This window comes from Nannobrachium achirus, assembly GCF_963921795.1.
Source record: "Nannobrachium achirus genome assembly, chromosome: 10".
Lineage (NCBI taxonomy): Eukaryota > Metazoa > Chordata > Actinopteri > Myctophiformes > Myctophidae > Nannobrachium > Nannobrachium achirus.
In genome coordinates, this window is record NC_137819.1 from 10,605,483 (window position 1) to 10,625,491 (window position 20,009).

The 20,009-nt window shown below is 44.4% G+C and overlaps 1 protein-coding gene across 1 annotated transcript in view; it reads left to right on the top strand.

Annotated features, from left to right (window-relative positions):
* Positions 1-18,617, top strand: part of LOC308292279 (ankyrin repeat and IBR domain-containing protein 1-like) — a gene marked incomplete at its 5' end in the record, with an annotated part of 135,520 nt that extends 116,903 nt beyond the window's left edge. The window contains 9 exon segments of the mRNA XM_080734594.1: positions 9,826-9,892; positions 10,029-10,174; positions 10,887-11,065; positions 12,334-12,385; positions 13,710-13,766; positions 14,357-14,462; positions 15,589-15,721; positions 16,666-17,276; positions 17,416-18,617. Coding sequence (XP_080590720.1) covers positions 9,826-9,892; positions 10,029-10,174; positions 10,887-11,065; positions 12,334-12,385; positions 13,710-13,766; positions 14,357-14,462; positions 15,589-15,721; positions 16,666-17,276; positions 17,416-18,254 — 2,190 coding nt within the window. The 3' untranslated portion in view covers positions 18,255-18,617.
* Between the last annotated feature and the right edge of the window lie 1,392 nt (positions 18,618-20,009).

The window sequence follows — 20,009 nt, forward strand, 5'->3', positions numbered from 1 at the left end:
TGCAGCCAAATTGCATCCACAAAATCAAGGCATACGTATGTCCTCAGTCATGATACAACGCAGGTGGGACATACTGTGTCACCCTTCAAGGCAGTCTGCCAGACATACTGTAGCAGCCCAACCCAGTCGTCACTTTGAGTGGCAGTTGGGGCAAAAGCAGTCCCCACAACAATATTCATTCTGTCCCTATCGGTACGCAACTCGAACGGCGCTGAGTCGGCTCAAGTGAAGTTCGCAAACGATTGGCCCAGGTGGGGCCTCATGTGGCTCAAGTTCGCTTGAGACAGCGTGCCTCGTCGTGGTCTAAAACTATATTTATCACTATGATTTATCAAGATTTTTTTGGCGAAAAATCGTTTCACAAGCGGGAGATTGGGGGTCTAATGACTAGAGAGGCAAGCCACTGAGGCCGGTGCTGAGATGGGGCATTCGGTCTGTATTAGAATATGGCAACGCCCAACTCCTGTAAAATGAAAGAAACCCTGCATTGGAGTTCCCAGTCCACTCCCGCGTTGGCACTTGGCAGCCGGTGTCAAAGCACTCTCCGTAGCGTAGCTGATCCCAAGAGCCCCAAATCCACCCGCTGTTGTTCTGCCCACGGACGGACATACTGCCAGAAGGCCGGGTCCAACACCTCTCTTCCCATTAGCTGCTCGTGTGAGGTGCTGCAAGGCAGCGTCGACTGTCGCTATTAGACCTGTCACAATTCAGGCAGACAACTCCCCACATAGCAAAATAGGTCTGGCTCAGTTATGGGCCAGATAATCCACTAACATGCGGCCCACCTAAAGCTATCGTCTATCCACCGAATGTGGCCCCAGATCCGGCTTGTCAGATCTGTCCCATACCTGGGCCATGCTTGGGCCATGCATCTGGCCCATAAATGGACCGCCAGCACAGGGCCAGAACATTGTCTCTACATCTGGCCCATACATGGACCGCCAGCACAGGGCCAGAACAGTGTCTCTACATCTGGCCCATACATGGACCGCCAGCACAGGGCCAGAACAGTGTCTCTTCATCTGGCCCATACATGGGCCGCCAGCACAGGGCCAGCTTAGGACAGGCTGTTCTGGCCCACTACTGGTCCAGAACAGCCGGCCCACTTGGGGCAATGAATTACGGCCCATTTAGAACCCAGATCTGGCTTGCCAGAGCTCGCCCACTCATAGGCCAGCACTGGGCCATTTGTGGACACATCGTTCTGGCCCAGAGCAGTTATACCTTAAAGGCCCAGTTCACCTTATTTTATTGTTGTTTGAGACATGATCAACACAATCCTGAGTTATTTTTTGTATTCAATCTGTGTTTTTAGATATTGTAGTATTTCAGCATGCTACAAAGTATCATATGATGCATTTTGCATCATATGATGCATCATATGATGCAATATCATGCTACAAAGCATCATATGACCAGTTGTAGCATGCTGAAATACTAAAATATCTAAAAACACAGATTGAACAAAAAAAATAACGATCAAGATTGTGTTGATCATGTCTCAAACAACAATAAAATAAGATCTGGTTGACCCAGAGGTGAACTGGGCCTTTAATCAAACCATACAATGCCATATTTACCCCAGATAAAATAAAAAATAAAAGCCACAACAACAGTGTTCTGCAATTATAATCAGCATTTATTAAACAATTGCACATGTTAACACAACAACGTTGCACTGCATTACTTAAATTGATTTAAGCTAGGTTACAATTCAGTTCAGTTCAATCTTTATTACACAGCCATTCTCTTTTTCTATAACCATTTGTAAGCTGTCAGAATCCAGGTAGTGTTGATATTGCTAGCATTATGCCAAACACAAATGCTCACACCATTTTAGAGATATAGGTGCAGCGGTGAGTAAACAAATAAAAACAACCTGCATTAAGAACTACGTATATAAGCACAAAAAGAAAGGAAACATGAATTTGGTCTATCATATTTTCCCTTTAATAATACCAAATTATATGATATTTTCCCTTTAATAATACCAAATTATTGTGTTTTATATAATGTTCATTGTTGATTTGTCACCTTTACAACGAGGTACAGCTTGTAAGCATCAGGCATTCGAGACATGAGCTACACAGCCAAACGTGTGGGTAGCGCAATATGTGTTTTATTTTCTGTCCTTATTACTGTGGGAGAGTGCAATAATTCAATGCTCCAAGCAACAAAGGTGAACACCAAAAGAACAGTATTACAGGCCTGCCAGGCCATTTTGACAATTTTTGGAGGGGAGCTACCCACACGTGTGGCTGTGTTGCACATTCCACAAATGGCAGATCCTTACCTCGTTGTAAAGGGGACAAATCATTGATAACAATGATATGAAACACAATTTTATTATTGGTATTATTAAAAGGGAGATATAATAGACCAAAGTCAAGTTTCCTTTCTTTTTGTGCCGAGGTAAATAATCAAATAAAAACACCCAGTAAAAAATACATAAAAAAAAGTTGCAATGCAGTAGGAATTCAAAGATCTTTTTAAACCACGATCTCTTTTCTAGACAAGACTCACAGCATCTGCATCACACTGCATTGGAGCTCCTCTCATTCTCCCTTTGTGACATTCTCTCTTCTGAAGCCATTTAGTGATGAACTTTTTCATTTCTTGATCCGCGGCATTAGTTGTTTGTTAGACGATTTGCGATGCTCAGCCGCTAAAACACACATACAGACACCAAAAATTACCATTTTTTTACTTCATAGTTTTGAATTTTCTAAACGATCGACCCAGAGGTAGGGTTGCGTAATGGGAAACTTGTTTTCTTCATTAAACACTTTTATCTCCATGTTGTGGGGAACATGATGCAGTCAAAGCAGTCAAACATGATGCTATCAAAGAAATATATGAAGTCATGATCTACAACAGTGGTTCTCAACCTCAATGTGCAACATTGTTTTCTCACTCAACAGTTAACAAACCAACATAAAGTTTAAGTGTATAGCGGGTATCTGCAGATTTCTAAAGTGACATTGTAAGGACTTTTTAATACCTCTAAAATGACACATTAAACATTGGCCAAACTATCAAATATTAGAGACAGAAATTGTGAAAATAGCCGATCTACATGCTCACAACGCCTCTCAATGCGCGGCGTTGTGAGCATATAGATCTGCTATTTTCACAATAGAACCATGTTATACAAAATGTAATGCCTTAACTCAAGTGCTCGTCAGGGTAGGGTGGTCCCCAGTTAAAATATGATTATTTTGGGGGTCTCGGCCCGAAAAGAACCACTGATCTACAACACCATTTTGCACAATATGTATTTCCTTGATCTCTTTAGTGTTGCCAATTTCAACCAATCAAATAATAATACAAATAAAAATAAGAAAACTTTATCAGCTTCAGTGTTCTAGTTCCAATTAGGTCTGCTCAGTCATTTCCAATTTTACTTTTATTCTGGTTCATTGATTCATTTGATTCTAGTTTATTCTGTATGAGTCATACCTGACTAACTGGATAAAAGTGGTATCTGACCATAAAATGAGTGTTGTGTTTACAACACACATTACTGTTACTGAACTATCTGAAATGATTGCCATCAGAATAGATTTCTAAACACATATTTTTATATTACTGGACCTTTAACCACTTCACACAATTACAAAAATAAAATAAAAATATCAGATGTAAAAGTTAAATGCATTACAGCGCACGCATGTTATAAGCTTTCCTTGCACAATTAATACATCAAGGTTGAAATATGGAGATACAAAGTTTCTGACTGATGGCAATAATAATAAACTGGTCAGGCTGCTCCTTGGCCTTCAATATTTCAGGCTCACCTTGACCCTGATCAGTTTGATATGATGGGATAGCTTAGGGTACAGAGTACAGCATCTTGCAACACCATTAAGATACCCATGTACCTGTCAAACTACTGGTCTACAAGATACACTACACCACTAAGATACCCATGTAACTGACAAATTACAAATTACTGGTCTACAAGATACATTACACCATTAAGATACCTATGTACTGTACCTGTCAAACTATTTCCAAAACGTCAAGGATGTCCACAATCACAGCAACAACAGAGGCAGCTCCACTAATCACGTTCAACACTGATTTGGATTTAAATCCATTCTCCTGCTATGCCAGGAAAAAAAATAGAATACCCTACCAAATGACCATACGGAGAGTAATTCCCTTCTCTCCTTTAAAACCATACACATACAACAAACATAAGAAATACTTACTTGTTTTTGGTGGTGGGTCAGGCCATTCCGTAGCAGTTCCTCCAGGTTTTGAAGAGATCAGCCCATGGCAGCAGATTTGGTTCAACCTATCGAATAAGAATCAACTTTGTCACATCACAGGTTTACAGGTGTAACACAGAGGAGGAAATGTGTTTTGCAAGTTACATTGTTTTATTTCCAAAATAATAAAATACAAATACATATACCTACAGTATATATCTATCCAGTGTGGCAAGTACCTGACGTTATACAATAAATAAGAAACTAAGTAAACTTTGAACTGTGGGAGCAGCAAAGTTGGTGTGCGGACTTTCTTATTTATTGCATAGTGTTATTTAGTCCATCACCCAGCCAGGATAGACAGTGTGAGAGCATAACAGCAGATATACTGTACATGATGGGTGTTAAATTGCATGAATAGTACAAGGGGAGGGGCGTCACCTTCAGTTACAGTGTATGGATTTCAATCCCTGGACAATCCCTGGTCCATCAGCATCACTTGATTTGTGAAGATGGTGTGCTAGGAAGAGAAAACATTTTAGTATTTAAACAACTGTAAACAAAGAGAGAAAAAAAAATCACTCCACACATTTTAAGTTAACACATTGAATTAATAGGTAATCACATTAAAATTAACAGTATCTTCAGTTTACCAAGGTGCTTTTGGTACAACAGCCTCCTCGCCATGATCAACACAAAGTATTAACACCATGTCTTATCAGAGCCTAAATAAGAACTTCAGTTGCATCCTGGTATGCCATTTTAATGGTTTTGATTTCAGATGCATCCTGTCCTGGACTAAATACCTGCTTGTAAACTACTGCAAAGCACTTGAACACACAATGATCTTGCTTCCAAGCAGTTTGCAATGCAATGCATATCCCCTCGGTGTAAGTGGTGCACTTGCTGTAGGCTATAGAATGTATTTTAAAAGGAATAAAACACAAGAAACAGAAACAGCATGAAAAGGCTTTCTTTTAGAAGTAGCTTTACTAGCTCCAGCTGCTTAGCTTTGAATGACAATATTGCCAGTCATCACAACAGTAGACAAATGTAAAATGTGAGGTGTAAAATAGAGCATTACATTAACACACATGTTCTGCTGTAATAAAATAATTAGCATTGCATACACTGTGTAGAATAGACACATTAACAATAAGTTATGCTGTAAATTAGCATTTTAGATCCAGGTACATATTCCATAACACAAATATGCCCAGATTGCCCACCAAACATCAACAGATCAACAGGCTTGAATTAAAAGCAATAGGCTAAGCAATGTTCTATTAGGCCTAGAAAGTACAATTTGTACATTGTGTTCACAAGTAGTAGTTGTCAAACAATACAAAAGCACAATTCAAACCACAAATATGCCCACCAAACATCAACAGATCAACAGGCATGAATTAAAAACAGTAGGCTAAGCAATGTTCTATTAGGCCTAGAAAGTACAATTTGTACATTTTGTCCAAAAGTAGTTGTCAAACAATACAAAAGCACAATTCAAACAGACACTCAAGTAAAAGACTTGGTTTAGCCAACTTACCAGCAAAAATAATGTTTCAGGTCCAATAGAGCTGAAATGAGGTCCTTCCCTTGTTTGTGGCTAACTGTACAGTAACTGCCTGCCTGCCTGCTTGCTTTGCCTGGGCATGCACTGCAGCAGGAGGCGGGACATTTGAGCTACATCAAAGGGCTTGCTGCTGGCTCTCCCCTTGTGATTGGAGGAGGTTCAAAGACCCAGGATTTTGAATTTGAATCCAGCCTATCATGCTGAGAATACAATAATAGTATAAACTAATGTAGAAATGTACTTTCTTACATCATGAAATAATAGAAATTATATTTTCAGTTATCACCATGCAATCCATTATTTTGTAGCTATTGTGCTGTTTTTATTTCCTTCATCTCAAAGCATTTATAACAGGGGTCTTCAACAGGGGGTCCGGGACCCCTAGGGGGTCCTCAGAGTTAATACAGGGGGTCCTCCAAATCTTTGAGTGATAGAAACCTTTTTTTCTCCTTTTTTTATATATTTACCACTTGAACCCTAGCGTCCAATCTGTCCATATTCTGAGAACTTTAGCCAAAATAGCAGATCTACAAGCTCACAACGCCTCACACTGCAAGGCGTTGTGAGCTTGTAGATCAGCTATTTTTGGCAAAGAGCTTTGGTGTAGAAGGGAAAAAGAGCAGACTAAGAACAGAGTGAAAGGTCAAGTTTATTAAGTATTGACGGTTCAAGTGGTTAAATATCTGAGAACACAAATTGACAATCCAAAATACACTGATGATTTTGCTGTCAAGCGATGAAACTATATGGCATCTATGAAAAGGTTGTGGGGGTCCCTGCTTCATCCCTCTCTCAACTAAGGGGTCCTTGGCCTGAAAACATTGAAGACCCCTGATTTACAATTTAAACTTAAGACTGTTATGTTAAAAAAAGGAAAGAAAGCCCTGTAGAACTTTATCTGGATACCACAATCACATGTCAATACAGTAAGCCAAATAGACAATACCTTTCCATTTCAAGGTCCCCCGCATTAGGCCACACACACACACACGCACGCACGCACGCACGCACATACCGGTATATAGGCCTATATATATAAAATCCTTGGGACCACAATCTACACTTTAAAAACCTCTGTGTTCACTAGTCTGAGTGTACAATGGAATCGAATGGACCTTACTAAAGGTCCATTTGGTTCCCTTGCAATCTGAATTACACCTGTAAGCATCCATTTGGTTCCATTTGTACATTCTCAGAGTTACATACCTGTAAGGTCCATTTGATTACCTTTGGACCGTCTCATTTAATAGAAATCCATCTTCAACTGCTTATCGGGAATCGGGTCGCAGGGGACAAGTAAGGTTACGTTTGTACACTCTCAGATTTATATGCCTATAAGGGTCCATTTGTTCACTCCAAGGACCCTGAGTCTGAGCCTGACTTCAGGCTGAACAAAAAAGCCCCCAAAGACAGAGGGCAATTGGCCTACTTTGCAAAAACAGGCAATGTATAGGCAAGTAACCGCAGCCTTGCCCTAGGCCACTACGCCTTCTGTATACTGGTTGTTGATGACATGGCAGGTCACTACTTTAAGGCTTTACGTACGCATGTGCCAAGTTTTACAAGCCTGCTGTTGCTGGTATGTGTTGGGGTGGGGGGATGAGGCAGGCCCACGGGCCCATATAGTCGGGAATCTGGATCTTACCCTAGCAGACAGTGGAAGTTCAGATGCGAGGGCTTCTATACATGCAACAAAGACTTTTATTGTCTATAGCCTAATAATAACTATTGCCTGACCACTGACACACACTCACTCACACTCACTCACTCACTCATGCACTCACTCACTCATGCATGTGCACATCCAAGTAGATCCAGGGGGAGAGGCCAGTGCAGTCTCTCACCACTGATGAAAAGCAAGCCAGCAGCCTGTGCAACAAAACACAATATTGTTACCACAGTAACTATGAAATAATGTGACCTTTGGCTTTTGAGGAACAAGGTGCTAAGAACTAGGTACACCCTAGCAAACCCTAGAAACCACCAGCTATTCCCACATCCTAGCTGCCTGCCTGCACGCACGCACGCACGCACGCACGCACGCACGCACGCACACACACACCATACACCAATGGCAGAGGAAACCATGCAAGGCAACAACCTGCTCACCGGGAGCAACTAGGGGTTCAGAGTCTCAGCGACTCTTCAACACCAACTCTGGAACCCTCTGTGTTCTAATGACAGTTTCTCTACCCCTGAGCCACTGCCGCCTTGTAAAAGTAAAAGTACAACACTATTGGCATCATAATATAGTATCAAACGCACAAGTAGGCCTAGACCCGGGCCAGGCCAGAACAGACCTTTTTTTAATAGCTTCCAAAATAGCCGATCTACAATCTTGTGGTGAAGAGTATGCAATATAGTGATGTAATGGCGTAGACAGGTCTGTATTTAGGGTTGTGGAGACCCCTGGCCAGAGTCACTGATTAGGTGCCCCTACCGCGGCATGATTAACTAAAACTACCCAAACTAGGAATTATGTCACATGCATATTATAGGCCTAATTTAAAGCACTTGAGGAAAAAGCAATATTATAGGGCATTAATGACCTTTTGCAAGTCAACTTGTCCTTTGATGACATCTCATCCCTTAGACACACAAAGGGGGATAGGTTGCTTGTTGTCCAACAATGTTAAACGTGTATTTAATATCTATGTAACATTAATGTACAGTTAGTACAGAATGATTTAGGCCTTGCAGCAGCATGATTAGGCTACTATCATCAACAAAAACAAATACCACATGGCTTTTGGCTATACCTTAAATAGTTTGGTAAAGGTAACTGCACAGGACACACAATAGTGGTTGTACAATGTTAAAGCATGTGTCTTTATTTCATGTAATTTTACCTGCAATTGAGGTCAGCTATAGACATTGAGGTGTTACGGAACTGACAGGATGTGGCGGTTTACATACTAAGCTGCGACCTTTGGTTGCAATTACCTTCCACCACTGGTTCACACTTCAGAAAGCATATGTGGGCCAGTTAATATGAGAATAATCTGGGCCAAATGAACCCAAAACATATGTGGGCCAGTTAAAATATGGCTAATATGGGCCAAATAAACCCAAAGCATACGTGGGCCAGTTAAACATAAGGCCAATATGGGCCAAATTAACCAAAAACACATGTGGGCCAGTTAATATGAAGCAATATGGGCCAAATAAACCCAAAGCATACGTGGGCCAGTTAAACATAAGGCCAATATGGGCCAAATTAACCAAAAACACATGTGGGCCAGTTAATATGAAGCACATCAGGGCCAGATAACCAAAAACATGTGTGGGCCAGTTAATATAAGGCTAATCTGGGCCAGATAAACCCAAAACACACATGGGCCAGTAAACTATATGGTTAATCTGGGCCAAATAAACCCAAAACACATATGGGCCAGTTAAAATTAAGGGTAATCTGGGCCAAATGAACCAAACCACAATTGGCCCACATGTAACGTGCCATCACATAAACAGTACCGCCATTGCCAGATATGGCCCACATCCGGCTCACATACCACTTGCCGAGCCAGAGGTAAGCCATACTTGCCGGATTTCAGCCGGATTTGGGCCAAACCCGTCTGCTATGTGGGTCTTGGATTAATTAGAATATATTTTGATTGAGCATTTACTGAGCATGATATACAGTATGAAGATATAGTTTGGCGTCAGGACTCTGTCTCTATTCATTCCCTGTAAGCATAAACATTTTAGATAAGTTATATACCAAATAGAATTACAGGGAATGAATTAAGACCCCTAAAGGGGATCTGGAAACAGCGGGGGATGTGGTGGGTAAAATGTCATAATCATGACAGCCCTAGTCGGTATAGTCTACTCCATTGGTGAGCAGCGCCCTCTTGTATGCCAGCTTGCCATGCTAATGAAGCACACAGTCCACAGAGGCTGCAAACGCATCTTAAAGCTGCATCTACTACATTACCGGTGGTACAGTAGTTACAACAGAGCAGTGAATGAATCATGATGACTGTGTGGTTCTCTCTCTCTCTCTCTTTCTCTCTCTCTCTCTCTCTCTCTCTGCAGCTGGAGCAGAAGCTGCTGAAAACGGCCAAGGAGAAGATGGAGCAGCTGAGCAGAGCTTTCATCTGCCGTATGTCCTGTCTTACTGTTCTCTAGAGTCTACGTTCTGTCTCTCTCTCTCTGTCTTACTGCTCTCTGGAGACACTTCTCTTGGAAGTCACGAGCGTCCGCTAAACGCCTGCATTGCAATTCATGTGTGTCACCAGAAGAGGGCACCCCTCCAGACACGCGCTTCATCGAGGACGGTGTGTGTGAGCTGCTGAAGACGCGGCGCGTGCTGAAGTGCTCGTACCCGTACGGCTTCTTTCTGCAGCAGGGAAGCACGCAGAAGGAGATCTTTGAGCTCATGCAGGTACGGTATGCTACAGTAACAGTACATGCACACCCGTCTGTCTTGGGTTATACTCTACTGCAGGGGTCTTCAACGTTTTCAGGCCAAGGACCCCTTAGCTGAGAGGGAGATGAAGCAGGGACCCCCACAACCTGTTCATAGATTCCATATAGTTTCATTGTTTGACAGCACGATCATCAGTGTATTTTGGATTCATGTCAATTTGTGTTTAAAAATATTGAACCACTTGAACTACTTGATAAACTTGACCTTTCACTCTGTACTTAGTCTGCTCTTTTTCACCTCTACACCAAAGAAAGCCCTTTGCCCAAAATAGCAGATCTACAAGCTTACAACGCCTCGCAGCGCGACACTTTGAATTTATGGCATACAGCTCATGAATATCAAAAGTCCATATTTCAAAATATTACAATATTACATGAGATCACTCAAAACAAGGATTTATAATAGAGAAATGTCAACCTTCTGAAGTCAGAGTTGCTTTAAGTCCAGTGGGAAGTTTCCTCAGTCAGTTATGATTTGGGGTGCTAGGGCATCTGCAATGCTTTTTCACACAATATAAAAAAAATTTGAGAAGTATCTGTATACGTATTAGGAGAAAAGGGAGATCTCCGTCTAAGACACTAAAGTGTTAAGTGCAGTGGCAGTGGTTCTCCAACTGTTTGGGCTCAGGTGAGGTTTGGCTTTAACCCCTTGTTGTGTCCTGGTCCAGACGGACCTGGAGATGGTGGTGGAGGACCTGGCCCAGAAGGTCAACCGTCCGTACCTGCGGACACCGCGCCACAAGATCATCAGCGCCGCGCGCCTGGTGCAGCAGAAGAGGCAGGAGTTCCTGGCCTCGGTGGCCCGCGGTGTGGCCCCCAACGACTCCCCTGAGGCCCCCCGTAGGAAGTATGTACACATTACACTCACACTACATACACTACATACTGTACATACCCGCGGTGTGGCCCCCAACGACTCCCCTGAGGCCCCCCGCAGGAAGTATGTACACATTACACTCACACTACATATATACCCGCGGTGTGGCCCCCAACGACTCCCCTGAGGCCCCCCGCAGGAAGTATGTACTCATTACACACAAACTACATATATACCCACGGTGTGGCCCCCAACGACTCCCCGGAGGCCCCCCGCAGGAAGTATGTACTCATTACACACAAACTACATACACTACATACTGTACTATACCCGCGGTGTGGCCCCCAACGACTCCCCTGAGGCCACACACCACACACACACTACATACACTACAAACAAACACACACTACATACACTACAAACAAACACACACACACACACACACACACACACACACACACACACACACACACACACACACACACACACACACACACACACACACACACGTTTCATTCCCTACACCAGTGGTTCTCAACTTGTGGGTCAGGACCCCCAAGGGAGTCCCCACATGACAATTTACTGACTTTTAAGACCCTTTTATTAATACCTAAAAAAAAATTTTTGACAAAAAGAAAAAAAAAGAAAAAGACATTTCTGCATCAAAAGTAATCAACAAACTATACAATAAAAACTGGTCAAACATTGGCCAAATTGTCAAGAGTCCAAAATTGTGAAAATAGCTGATCTACAAGCTCACAACGCCTCATGTTGCGAGGCATTGTGAGCTTGTAGATCTGCTATTTTCACAATATTTATCAAACTAAACGTAACGTGCCTCATATTCCAAGTTTTACTCAACTCTGCAGAGACCCAACTCCTTCCCACTGAAACCCATATCATATATTTTTAGTACCGAAAATGTGTCCGTAAAGTCAACACCTACACTTACTGTAGGTACAGTAATAATGTCAAGATATGAGTATTTGAACTGGCCAGACCAGCAATAGAATACAACAGAACTTCAGAAGATACTTCTCTAAAATGAAGCATGGATTGGCACACACACACATTCAGTGAAGGCAGTTCAGCAACTGTTTTGCGCACGCCATGTTTCAGGAATCACATATTGGGACATGGTTTGAAAATAATTTTGATGATCGTGTTCAAGTGACTCCTGAAGGAGCTACAGCTATAGTGAGGTAAAACGAGGTGATAACGGTCAAATATTTCAGCTGAACCACATCTGTCTGTGTGTAGCTCTGTAAGTACATATTGTTGTTTCTGTTTGTCTGTAGTTTCCCTGGAGGATCATGGGATTGGGAGTACCTGGGCTTCGCCTCTCCTGAGGTAAGACTCGTGCACACATGCTCACATGCATACACAAACAGCTACAGACTCCCTCCCTTCATGCTAAGCTGGCCTACGCTGTTCCCTAAACATCCAGCAGGTGTCGTGCATGAGTGACGTGCGTCACCCCCTGTCCCTGCTGACTGCATGTGATTTAACCAGCAGCCCTGTGGCTCTGATATATTCAGACTAAACTCACTTGGAAAGGAATGTTATTTATTATTCTTGGGTGGAGAAAAGTGTCAGGGGTGATGTGTGATAGGAAAGTATCAGCAAGAATGAGAGGGAAGGTGTACAAGACGGTGGTGAGACCAGCTATGTTGTACGGTCTAGAGACAGTCACACTGAGGAAAAGACAGGAAGCAGAGCTGGAGGTAGCAGAGAATAACATGTTGAGGTTCTCTCTGGTAGTAAATGTCTTTGCACACTGCTGCGTTTTTCGGGCCGTATATCGGAGTGAATTTCGGAGCGCGTGAATAAAAAAATCTACCTCACGTTATGTCACACACTGCCGCCCGTTTCGTATTTATTTTCGGACCAGGGTTGATTTTTTTCCGATTTTCGCAGCTGTTGCACTGAGTCCCTTGCTCTCTCTCTCTTTCCTCTCTCTCTCCCTGGTTTTGGATTTCGGATTTCCAAAACGCAACGAAAACACGCAGTGCAGTGTGCAACCAGCTTAACAAGGATGGATAGGATCAGGAACGAGTACATCAGAGCGTACATCAGCGCTTGTTAGATGTTTTGGAGATAAAGCCAGAGAGGCCAAACTGTTTTGGGCATGTACAGAGGAGGGACAGCGAGTCCGAAGTTAGCCTGTTAGTTCCAACCTCAGCCTCCTTATAAGGATGCTGAGGTTGGAACTAACAGGCAGGAAGGACCAAAGAGGAGATTTATGGATGTTGCGAACGAGGACATGAAGTTAAACGGTGTGAAAGAAGAGGAGGCAGAGGACAGGGTGAGATGGAGGCAGAAGAGATCCAGTAGAACTAAAAGACAGTTAATTTTATGTTTGGTTGCACTCGGGTTTTGCACTCTGGAAATAGCAGATCTGCAAGTGAGCTTGTAGATCTGCTATTTTCAGCATGCAACCAAGTGTGAAATCAGGCATTTCACCGCCATCAAGGCCTGGCAAAATACATTGTTGTCGACAAAATCAACTGTAGATCTACTAAAATCATATGATATTTAGTCGACTGAAATTTTAATCAAAAGACTATGACTAAAACTAAATCTAAATTTCAAAATCAACACTGGTGCGATGAAGGGTCATTGAATAAAACATTATTAAGGTTTAATTAATTAGGCTCTGCTTATGTGTGTTAAGATGCTGGCACGACACTCAGTACTGGGGGACGGAGAGCAGAGAGACAGACACACACAGGTAACACACACACGCACACACACACACACACACACACACACACACACACACACACACACACACACACACACACAAAATGCATCAAACGTGTTTGGCCGGCAGAATAACATTACTGTAGAATGGTCTGGGGATGCAGTTATTACAGTATGAGAAATACAACAGTGCAAAATGTCACTTGATAAACCAATGCGTACAGTATAACATGGTAAATGGTGCCTTTATATAGCGCCTTTACCCAAGGTGCTGTACATAGATTGTGCATTACATTCACCCATCGACATTAACCCTCGTGCTCTAATGACGGTTTCTCTACCCCTGAGCCATGCCGCCCCAGTATATGATATATTGTATATATCAGTGCAGTCCTGGCTGTGTGCGTGCTATGGATGTCTCTTGCAAGCTTTGCTAAGCTGACCCTGCACTGCAGCATGCGCCGCTTAAGAGGCAAAAACACCCACATTATGGAGAAGAGACTGAGGTCTTTTTTTCATGTTATGTTCACTGGTGGATAACGCTTTGTTGTTGTTATGCTAGCATTGACTTCCAGTATGTTTTATGCTAGGAGTACGCTGACTTCCTGTATGTTCTAGGAATACGCTGACTTCCAGTACCGCCGCAGACACCGGCAGCGTCGTCTTCACAGCGTCCGCAGCAACAGCAACACTCCAGAGACCAGCAGGAGAGCCGACAGCACAGGTACAGTACCTGAGCAGCCGTGACATACATGGAATTATAGCATGTTATACAATGGGTAGTTCTGATGAAGCAATCCGATTGGTTGAAATATCCATCTACCCGTGATGATAATGAGCACTGCCACTATGGAACAGGTCTCATCAAACAAAGAAATCAGCTGTGCCCGGTCGGTTCGCAAACGCTCGCTTTTATTGTTTCCGTAGGCGATGCCTTGTAAGTGGCTAGCAGTTTTCATGTGAAGTTCAGGGACATGCAGTAGTAGCGAAATCTGGCATTAAAAATGGACAGATTTCCATTGAATATCTGAATTACAATGAAATGAAGTTGACGTGTGTTTTTTAAAGGGTAACAGTTGTATAATCGCAATATTAAACTCTGGAGGGTTGTGCCTTATCATGATTATATCGGTACTTCACCCCTGCCTACAGAACTTGTCTATAGGCTGGTTACTGCAGCAATGCTGGCATGCCGATAATCGTAATGATGCACACCCTCTGGCTTAATATTGCTTACATTTGTCCATGTATTTTATAGGCAGCAGGGGTTGACACTAAGGTCTCAGCACGTGCCTGTTGGACAAGTACAGGTCATGTTCTACATCACAATTACACATGTATTATAAATGGCAAGACAAAATTCATCAAGAACAGAATTAGTATTAGTTACTATGGGTTATGAATGAATTACAATCACAATGTAATATAAATTGTAAGAATGAATTCATGAGGAATGGTACACGAATACCAGCGGATTCCTTGCTGGAGCTGTGTGATAAAAAAAAAAAGAGAGAGTATGCCAAATAAGTACATAGCATACTCTCAAACATGTCAACAAACCAAGATAGCAGCCAACAGACTTCAGTTATTGCTTAATGAATTACTATGGGCTGTGAGTAATAATCGTCATAGAGCTTTAGCCAGAGGTAGAGTAGAGCGGCCGCTCGGTTCCCAGTTCGATCCCGGCGAGTTGATTAATTGGCCGCCTACCCGTGAGTGGACAAGGAACTGGTTGAGCAACATCTAGTCTAAAACGACACAGTTAAGGCTGAGCCTCATTGTGTTGTGGTATCTCTGTGTGACTGCAGAAGGTTCTATCATTGTGTTGTGTTATTGCTGTGTGATTGCAGACGGCCCTGAGAGGAGCGAGGGCCGGCGACGAGCGGCGCTGTCCTCCCTGGACGAGGACGACCCCAACATCCTGCTGGCCATCCAGCTGTCTCTGCAGGAGTCCCGCCGGGACCGCCAGGCGGACGCAGACAGGTACGCAACCAGGGGAAGCTTATGCTGTATGACCTACAGTACTAGGGCCCATTGATTCACTCTGAAATAAGGAGCCGAGTTTATTCCGGTTTAGGAGGGCTCCCCGAACAGGCATTTTATCACGCAACCACTGTTCTGTGGAATGCCCTCTTCCCTCCAGCCCTGAAATGTCTAAATTCCCTTGAAAGATTTGAGAACAAGGTTATACTAACTGGTCTTAGTTATATCCTTACCCCGGATGGCATAATTTGCACTGATCTTTCTCCTTGAGTACCTCTTGTCCGATATGTATATTATATTATATGTTTATGTGTATAATCTCAAATCAATCAATCAAATCAATCAATCAAATCTCTCTCAATGTTCTTTGGTTGTTTGCATTGCATATAGAGTAGTGAAGTGTGACGTAATTTACACATCCTACCTGGTTTGCGGTTTTCTTCCCCCATTCTGAATTCCCATAGAACTTTTTCATATCGCGTCATATAAGAACTGTCCCAATTATAAACACATTATCTCAGCGGTTTGACTCATGGATATGAAGAATCAACTGATGGTGAGAAAACTCTAATGTTACAATCGCCGAATTAGTTACGTTTTCGCTAGAAACTGGCTTTATAAAATATGAGTGACTGACTATCATAAACCACACAGAGCCACCTCGCCGACAATATCGCAAAGACTGTTTGTTTATTTTTGGACCGCAATGCTTATATGAGAGGATTTTAAGATGACTCGATGTTATTCTCCATAGAGAATGACTTCATTGGAACCGGGGGATGAGCGAGTCACGCCATGACTTTGTTACTCTATAGTGTATTTGTTTCATGTCCAAAGTGGGCCACAATGGAAACAAGCTTCGTCCACATTGGACATTTCCGGAATTGACGTCATTGTTGCAATGTATTTTATATCTGTCAATAAAGTATTCTATCTATCTATAGAGACAGAGCCACGGACGGAAGGCCGGAGACAGAGAGAGCGGCGGACCTGGGCGACCCCTCCTCGCGCTCCCCCGCCGCGTCGGGGGCCAGGCGCCCCTCCTCCTCCTCCTTCCTGGAGCCCCCCCGTCCCCCGGCCAGGACAGACTCCTCCCCGCAGCCCCCCGTGCCTCCCCCTCCTCCCCCCGTCCCCTGCCACCGCCTCCCCCTGCCTCCCCCGCCTCCCCCCTGCCTCACCGCCGAGCTGCTGAAGCTGGGCGACAGCCTGATGAGGCTGGGCGACATCACCACCCCGTACCAGCTCGACGCCAACATGCCCGCGCCGTACCACCTCGATGCCAACATCACCCCCCCTTACCACTTGGACACCAACATCGGCGCGCCGTACCACCTGGACTCGCGTGCCTTCGGCGGGCAGCGAGACGCGGAGGACGGTGGCCCGCACCGCGCCTACGACCACGGCGTTCCCTGCGACGTGGAGCCGGGCTACGGCCCGGATCCCGTCCACCGGGCCGCCGCCGGCCGGAGCTCGGACCCCGGCTACGACGGCCCCGAGCGGAGTCACGGCCCCCGAAATCCACCCAAATCCCAGCCTGGAGAATCCGCGAGAATCTGTGGGCCGCCCGGCGGCGACCGCCCGCCCGGCGGCGACCGCCCGCAAACCCGACGGCTGCTCTGGCGCCGCCGCCAAGCTGGAAGAAGAGGGAGCCGGCGGCTCCGGCTAGTACGCCCCGCGACACACGCCTCCTCCAGCTCCTCCTCGCGCCACCGGAGCCTCCCCGCTCCACCTCACCCCTCGCCCCCCTCCCACCCAGCTGTGCCTCCCGTCCCGGGAGCGGGAGCTGGAGGGGGACGAGGAGGAGGAGGAGGACGAGGTGCCGCTGTCTCCGGTCATCCCGCCGGGCGGCGCCTTCACGCCCAGCGACCCCCAGAGCCTGGAGCCTCTGGACCCCGAGGCCTCGGCACAGCTGCTGGACAACATCATGGCCTGGTTCAGCCAGAACATCACGGCCCAGAACAGCCCCCAGAGCCTGGCCCTCATCCCCCCCTCGTCCCACCAGAACAGCCCCCAGAGCCTGGCCCTCATCCCCCCCTCGTCCCACCAGAACAGCCCCCAGAGCCTGGCCCTCATCCCCCAGAGCAACCACCACCGGGAGTCCCCCGACGAGTGCTGGGACCAGGGGGGCCAGGGCTGTGACTCCTCCGCCGCCCCGGAGGGCGACGCTGAACCCGCCCAGCCCGCCCCGGAGGCTCCGCTGGCGCCCGGGCACGAGATTCACGAGGAGGGGGAGGTGGAGGAGTGCTGCGCGGAGGCGGGGGCCACGGTGGAGCTGGCGCTGGATGCAGCCGACTGGACTCACGCCGCCTCCACGCTCTCCTCCTCGCTCGCACACGGCCAGGGAGACGACACCGACGCACGGGACGACGCAAAGGACAACGCACGGGGCGACGCACGGGACGAGCGGGGCGACGAGACACACCTCACACACCACCACCAGCAGCACCACCCTCAGCCGGACGAGGACCAATCTTCAGAGGAGGAGGAGTGGCTGGAGCAGGAGGAGTGGGTGGAGCAAGTACATTTGGTGTGATCGCCCAAAGTCCAGTGGTTCTCAACCTGTGGGTCGGGACCCCCAGGGGGGGTCCCCAGATGATTGACTTAATGTGCAACATTGTTTTCTCTCTCAACAGTAAACAAACCAACATAAAGTTTAGGTGTATAGAAGGAATCTGCTCATTTCTAAAGTGACAATTTAAGGACTTTTTAATACCTCTAAAATGACAAATTAAACATTGGCCAAATTGTCAAATATTAGAGGCAGAAATTGTGAAAATAGCAGATCTGCTGTGTTATACAAAATGTTGTGCCTCAACTCTTAGTGCTCGTAGAGTGGGGGGGTCCCCAGTTAAAATATGTTTCTTTTGGGGCTCGCGGCCTGAAAAGGTTGAGAACTACTGGCCAAGTCTACGGGATGGAGAGAGAGAGAGAGAGAGAGAGAGAGAGAGAGAGAGAGAGAGAGAGAGAGAGAGAGAGAGAGAGAGAGAGAGAGAGAGAGAGAGAGATAATAAATCAATGAATAAACAATGATTGATTCGAGTTCATTAACAACACATTTAGTAGATGTTTGAATACAGAGTGATTGACAACATTCTGACAAAATATATTGAACATTTCATCAACAAATAAAAACTAGACTAAAATGTCAGGGAGGGACAAGTGGAGAAGAGATTCAGTAGAACTAAAAGACAAGTCATTTTATGTTTGGTTCACTTTCACTAGTCAACTAAAATGCTATGACATTTAGTCAACTAAAATGCTATGACATTTAGTCAACTAAAATGCTATGACATTTAGTCAACTAAAATGCTATGACATTTAGTCAACTAAAACTAGACAAAAACAAATAATAATAAGAAAAACAGTATGATTAAAATATGACACAATAATTTGCTATCAAAATGAACACGGCTCACAATGTGTCACTTTGTGATGTAGATCTTAGCTATTAGATGGCTTGTAGATCTGCTATTTTCACCCAAGAGATCTGATGTAGAGGTGGGGGAAAAGCAGGGGACCAATTACAGAACCCTGGGGAACCCCAGTCAATAAAGTATATGGGGTTCAAGTGGTTCAGTATAAAGGTTTATATACAAGAAACAATATTGATACTGTGACAATTACATGATCACATATACACTTTATCTCTGTCTATTGTATACAAATATAAAAAATAAAATACAAATAAGATATGAGTTTATATCAACATAAGAGACACAAGTATGACACTGATATTTACATCATCATCATTGATGGACAGTATTTATGATACATATTTATAAATGTGTGAAGTGGAGGTTTGTGCACTTCTATCTGATCTAATCTAAGATCTAAAGCTCCCTGTGGTGATGACTCATTTTATACCATAGAGTTTGACATTAATATGGATTTGACCAGGGACCCCCATTTGAACATATTTGTATCAGGGACCCCCAAAAAACATTTGTATATTTAAAAGAAAGTTTAACCTTTTTTGAGTTTGTAGATCACCATATATGGTAATTAAACAGACTTTCTGTTTTTGGAAAAGCCTGTTCATTCTGGACTGAAATGACCATACGTGATACACACAAAGCCATTCATTGGAAGCGGTTTTCACCGCTTCAAAAATGTTACAAATTATATAAAAGAAACACAAACATTTTCCCTAAAATAGCAGATCTACAAGTTCACAGCGCGGCACTGAGTGCCGAGTCCCCGAGCTTGTAGATCTGCTATTTTTGAAAAATCGTGAACACTACTTTTTTTTTACCAGATTCTGCTAAATCAGTGGTTCTCAAACCTTTTT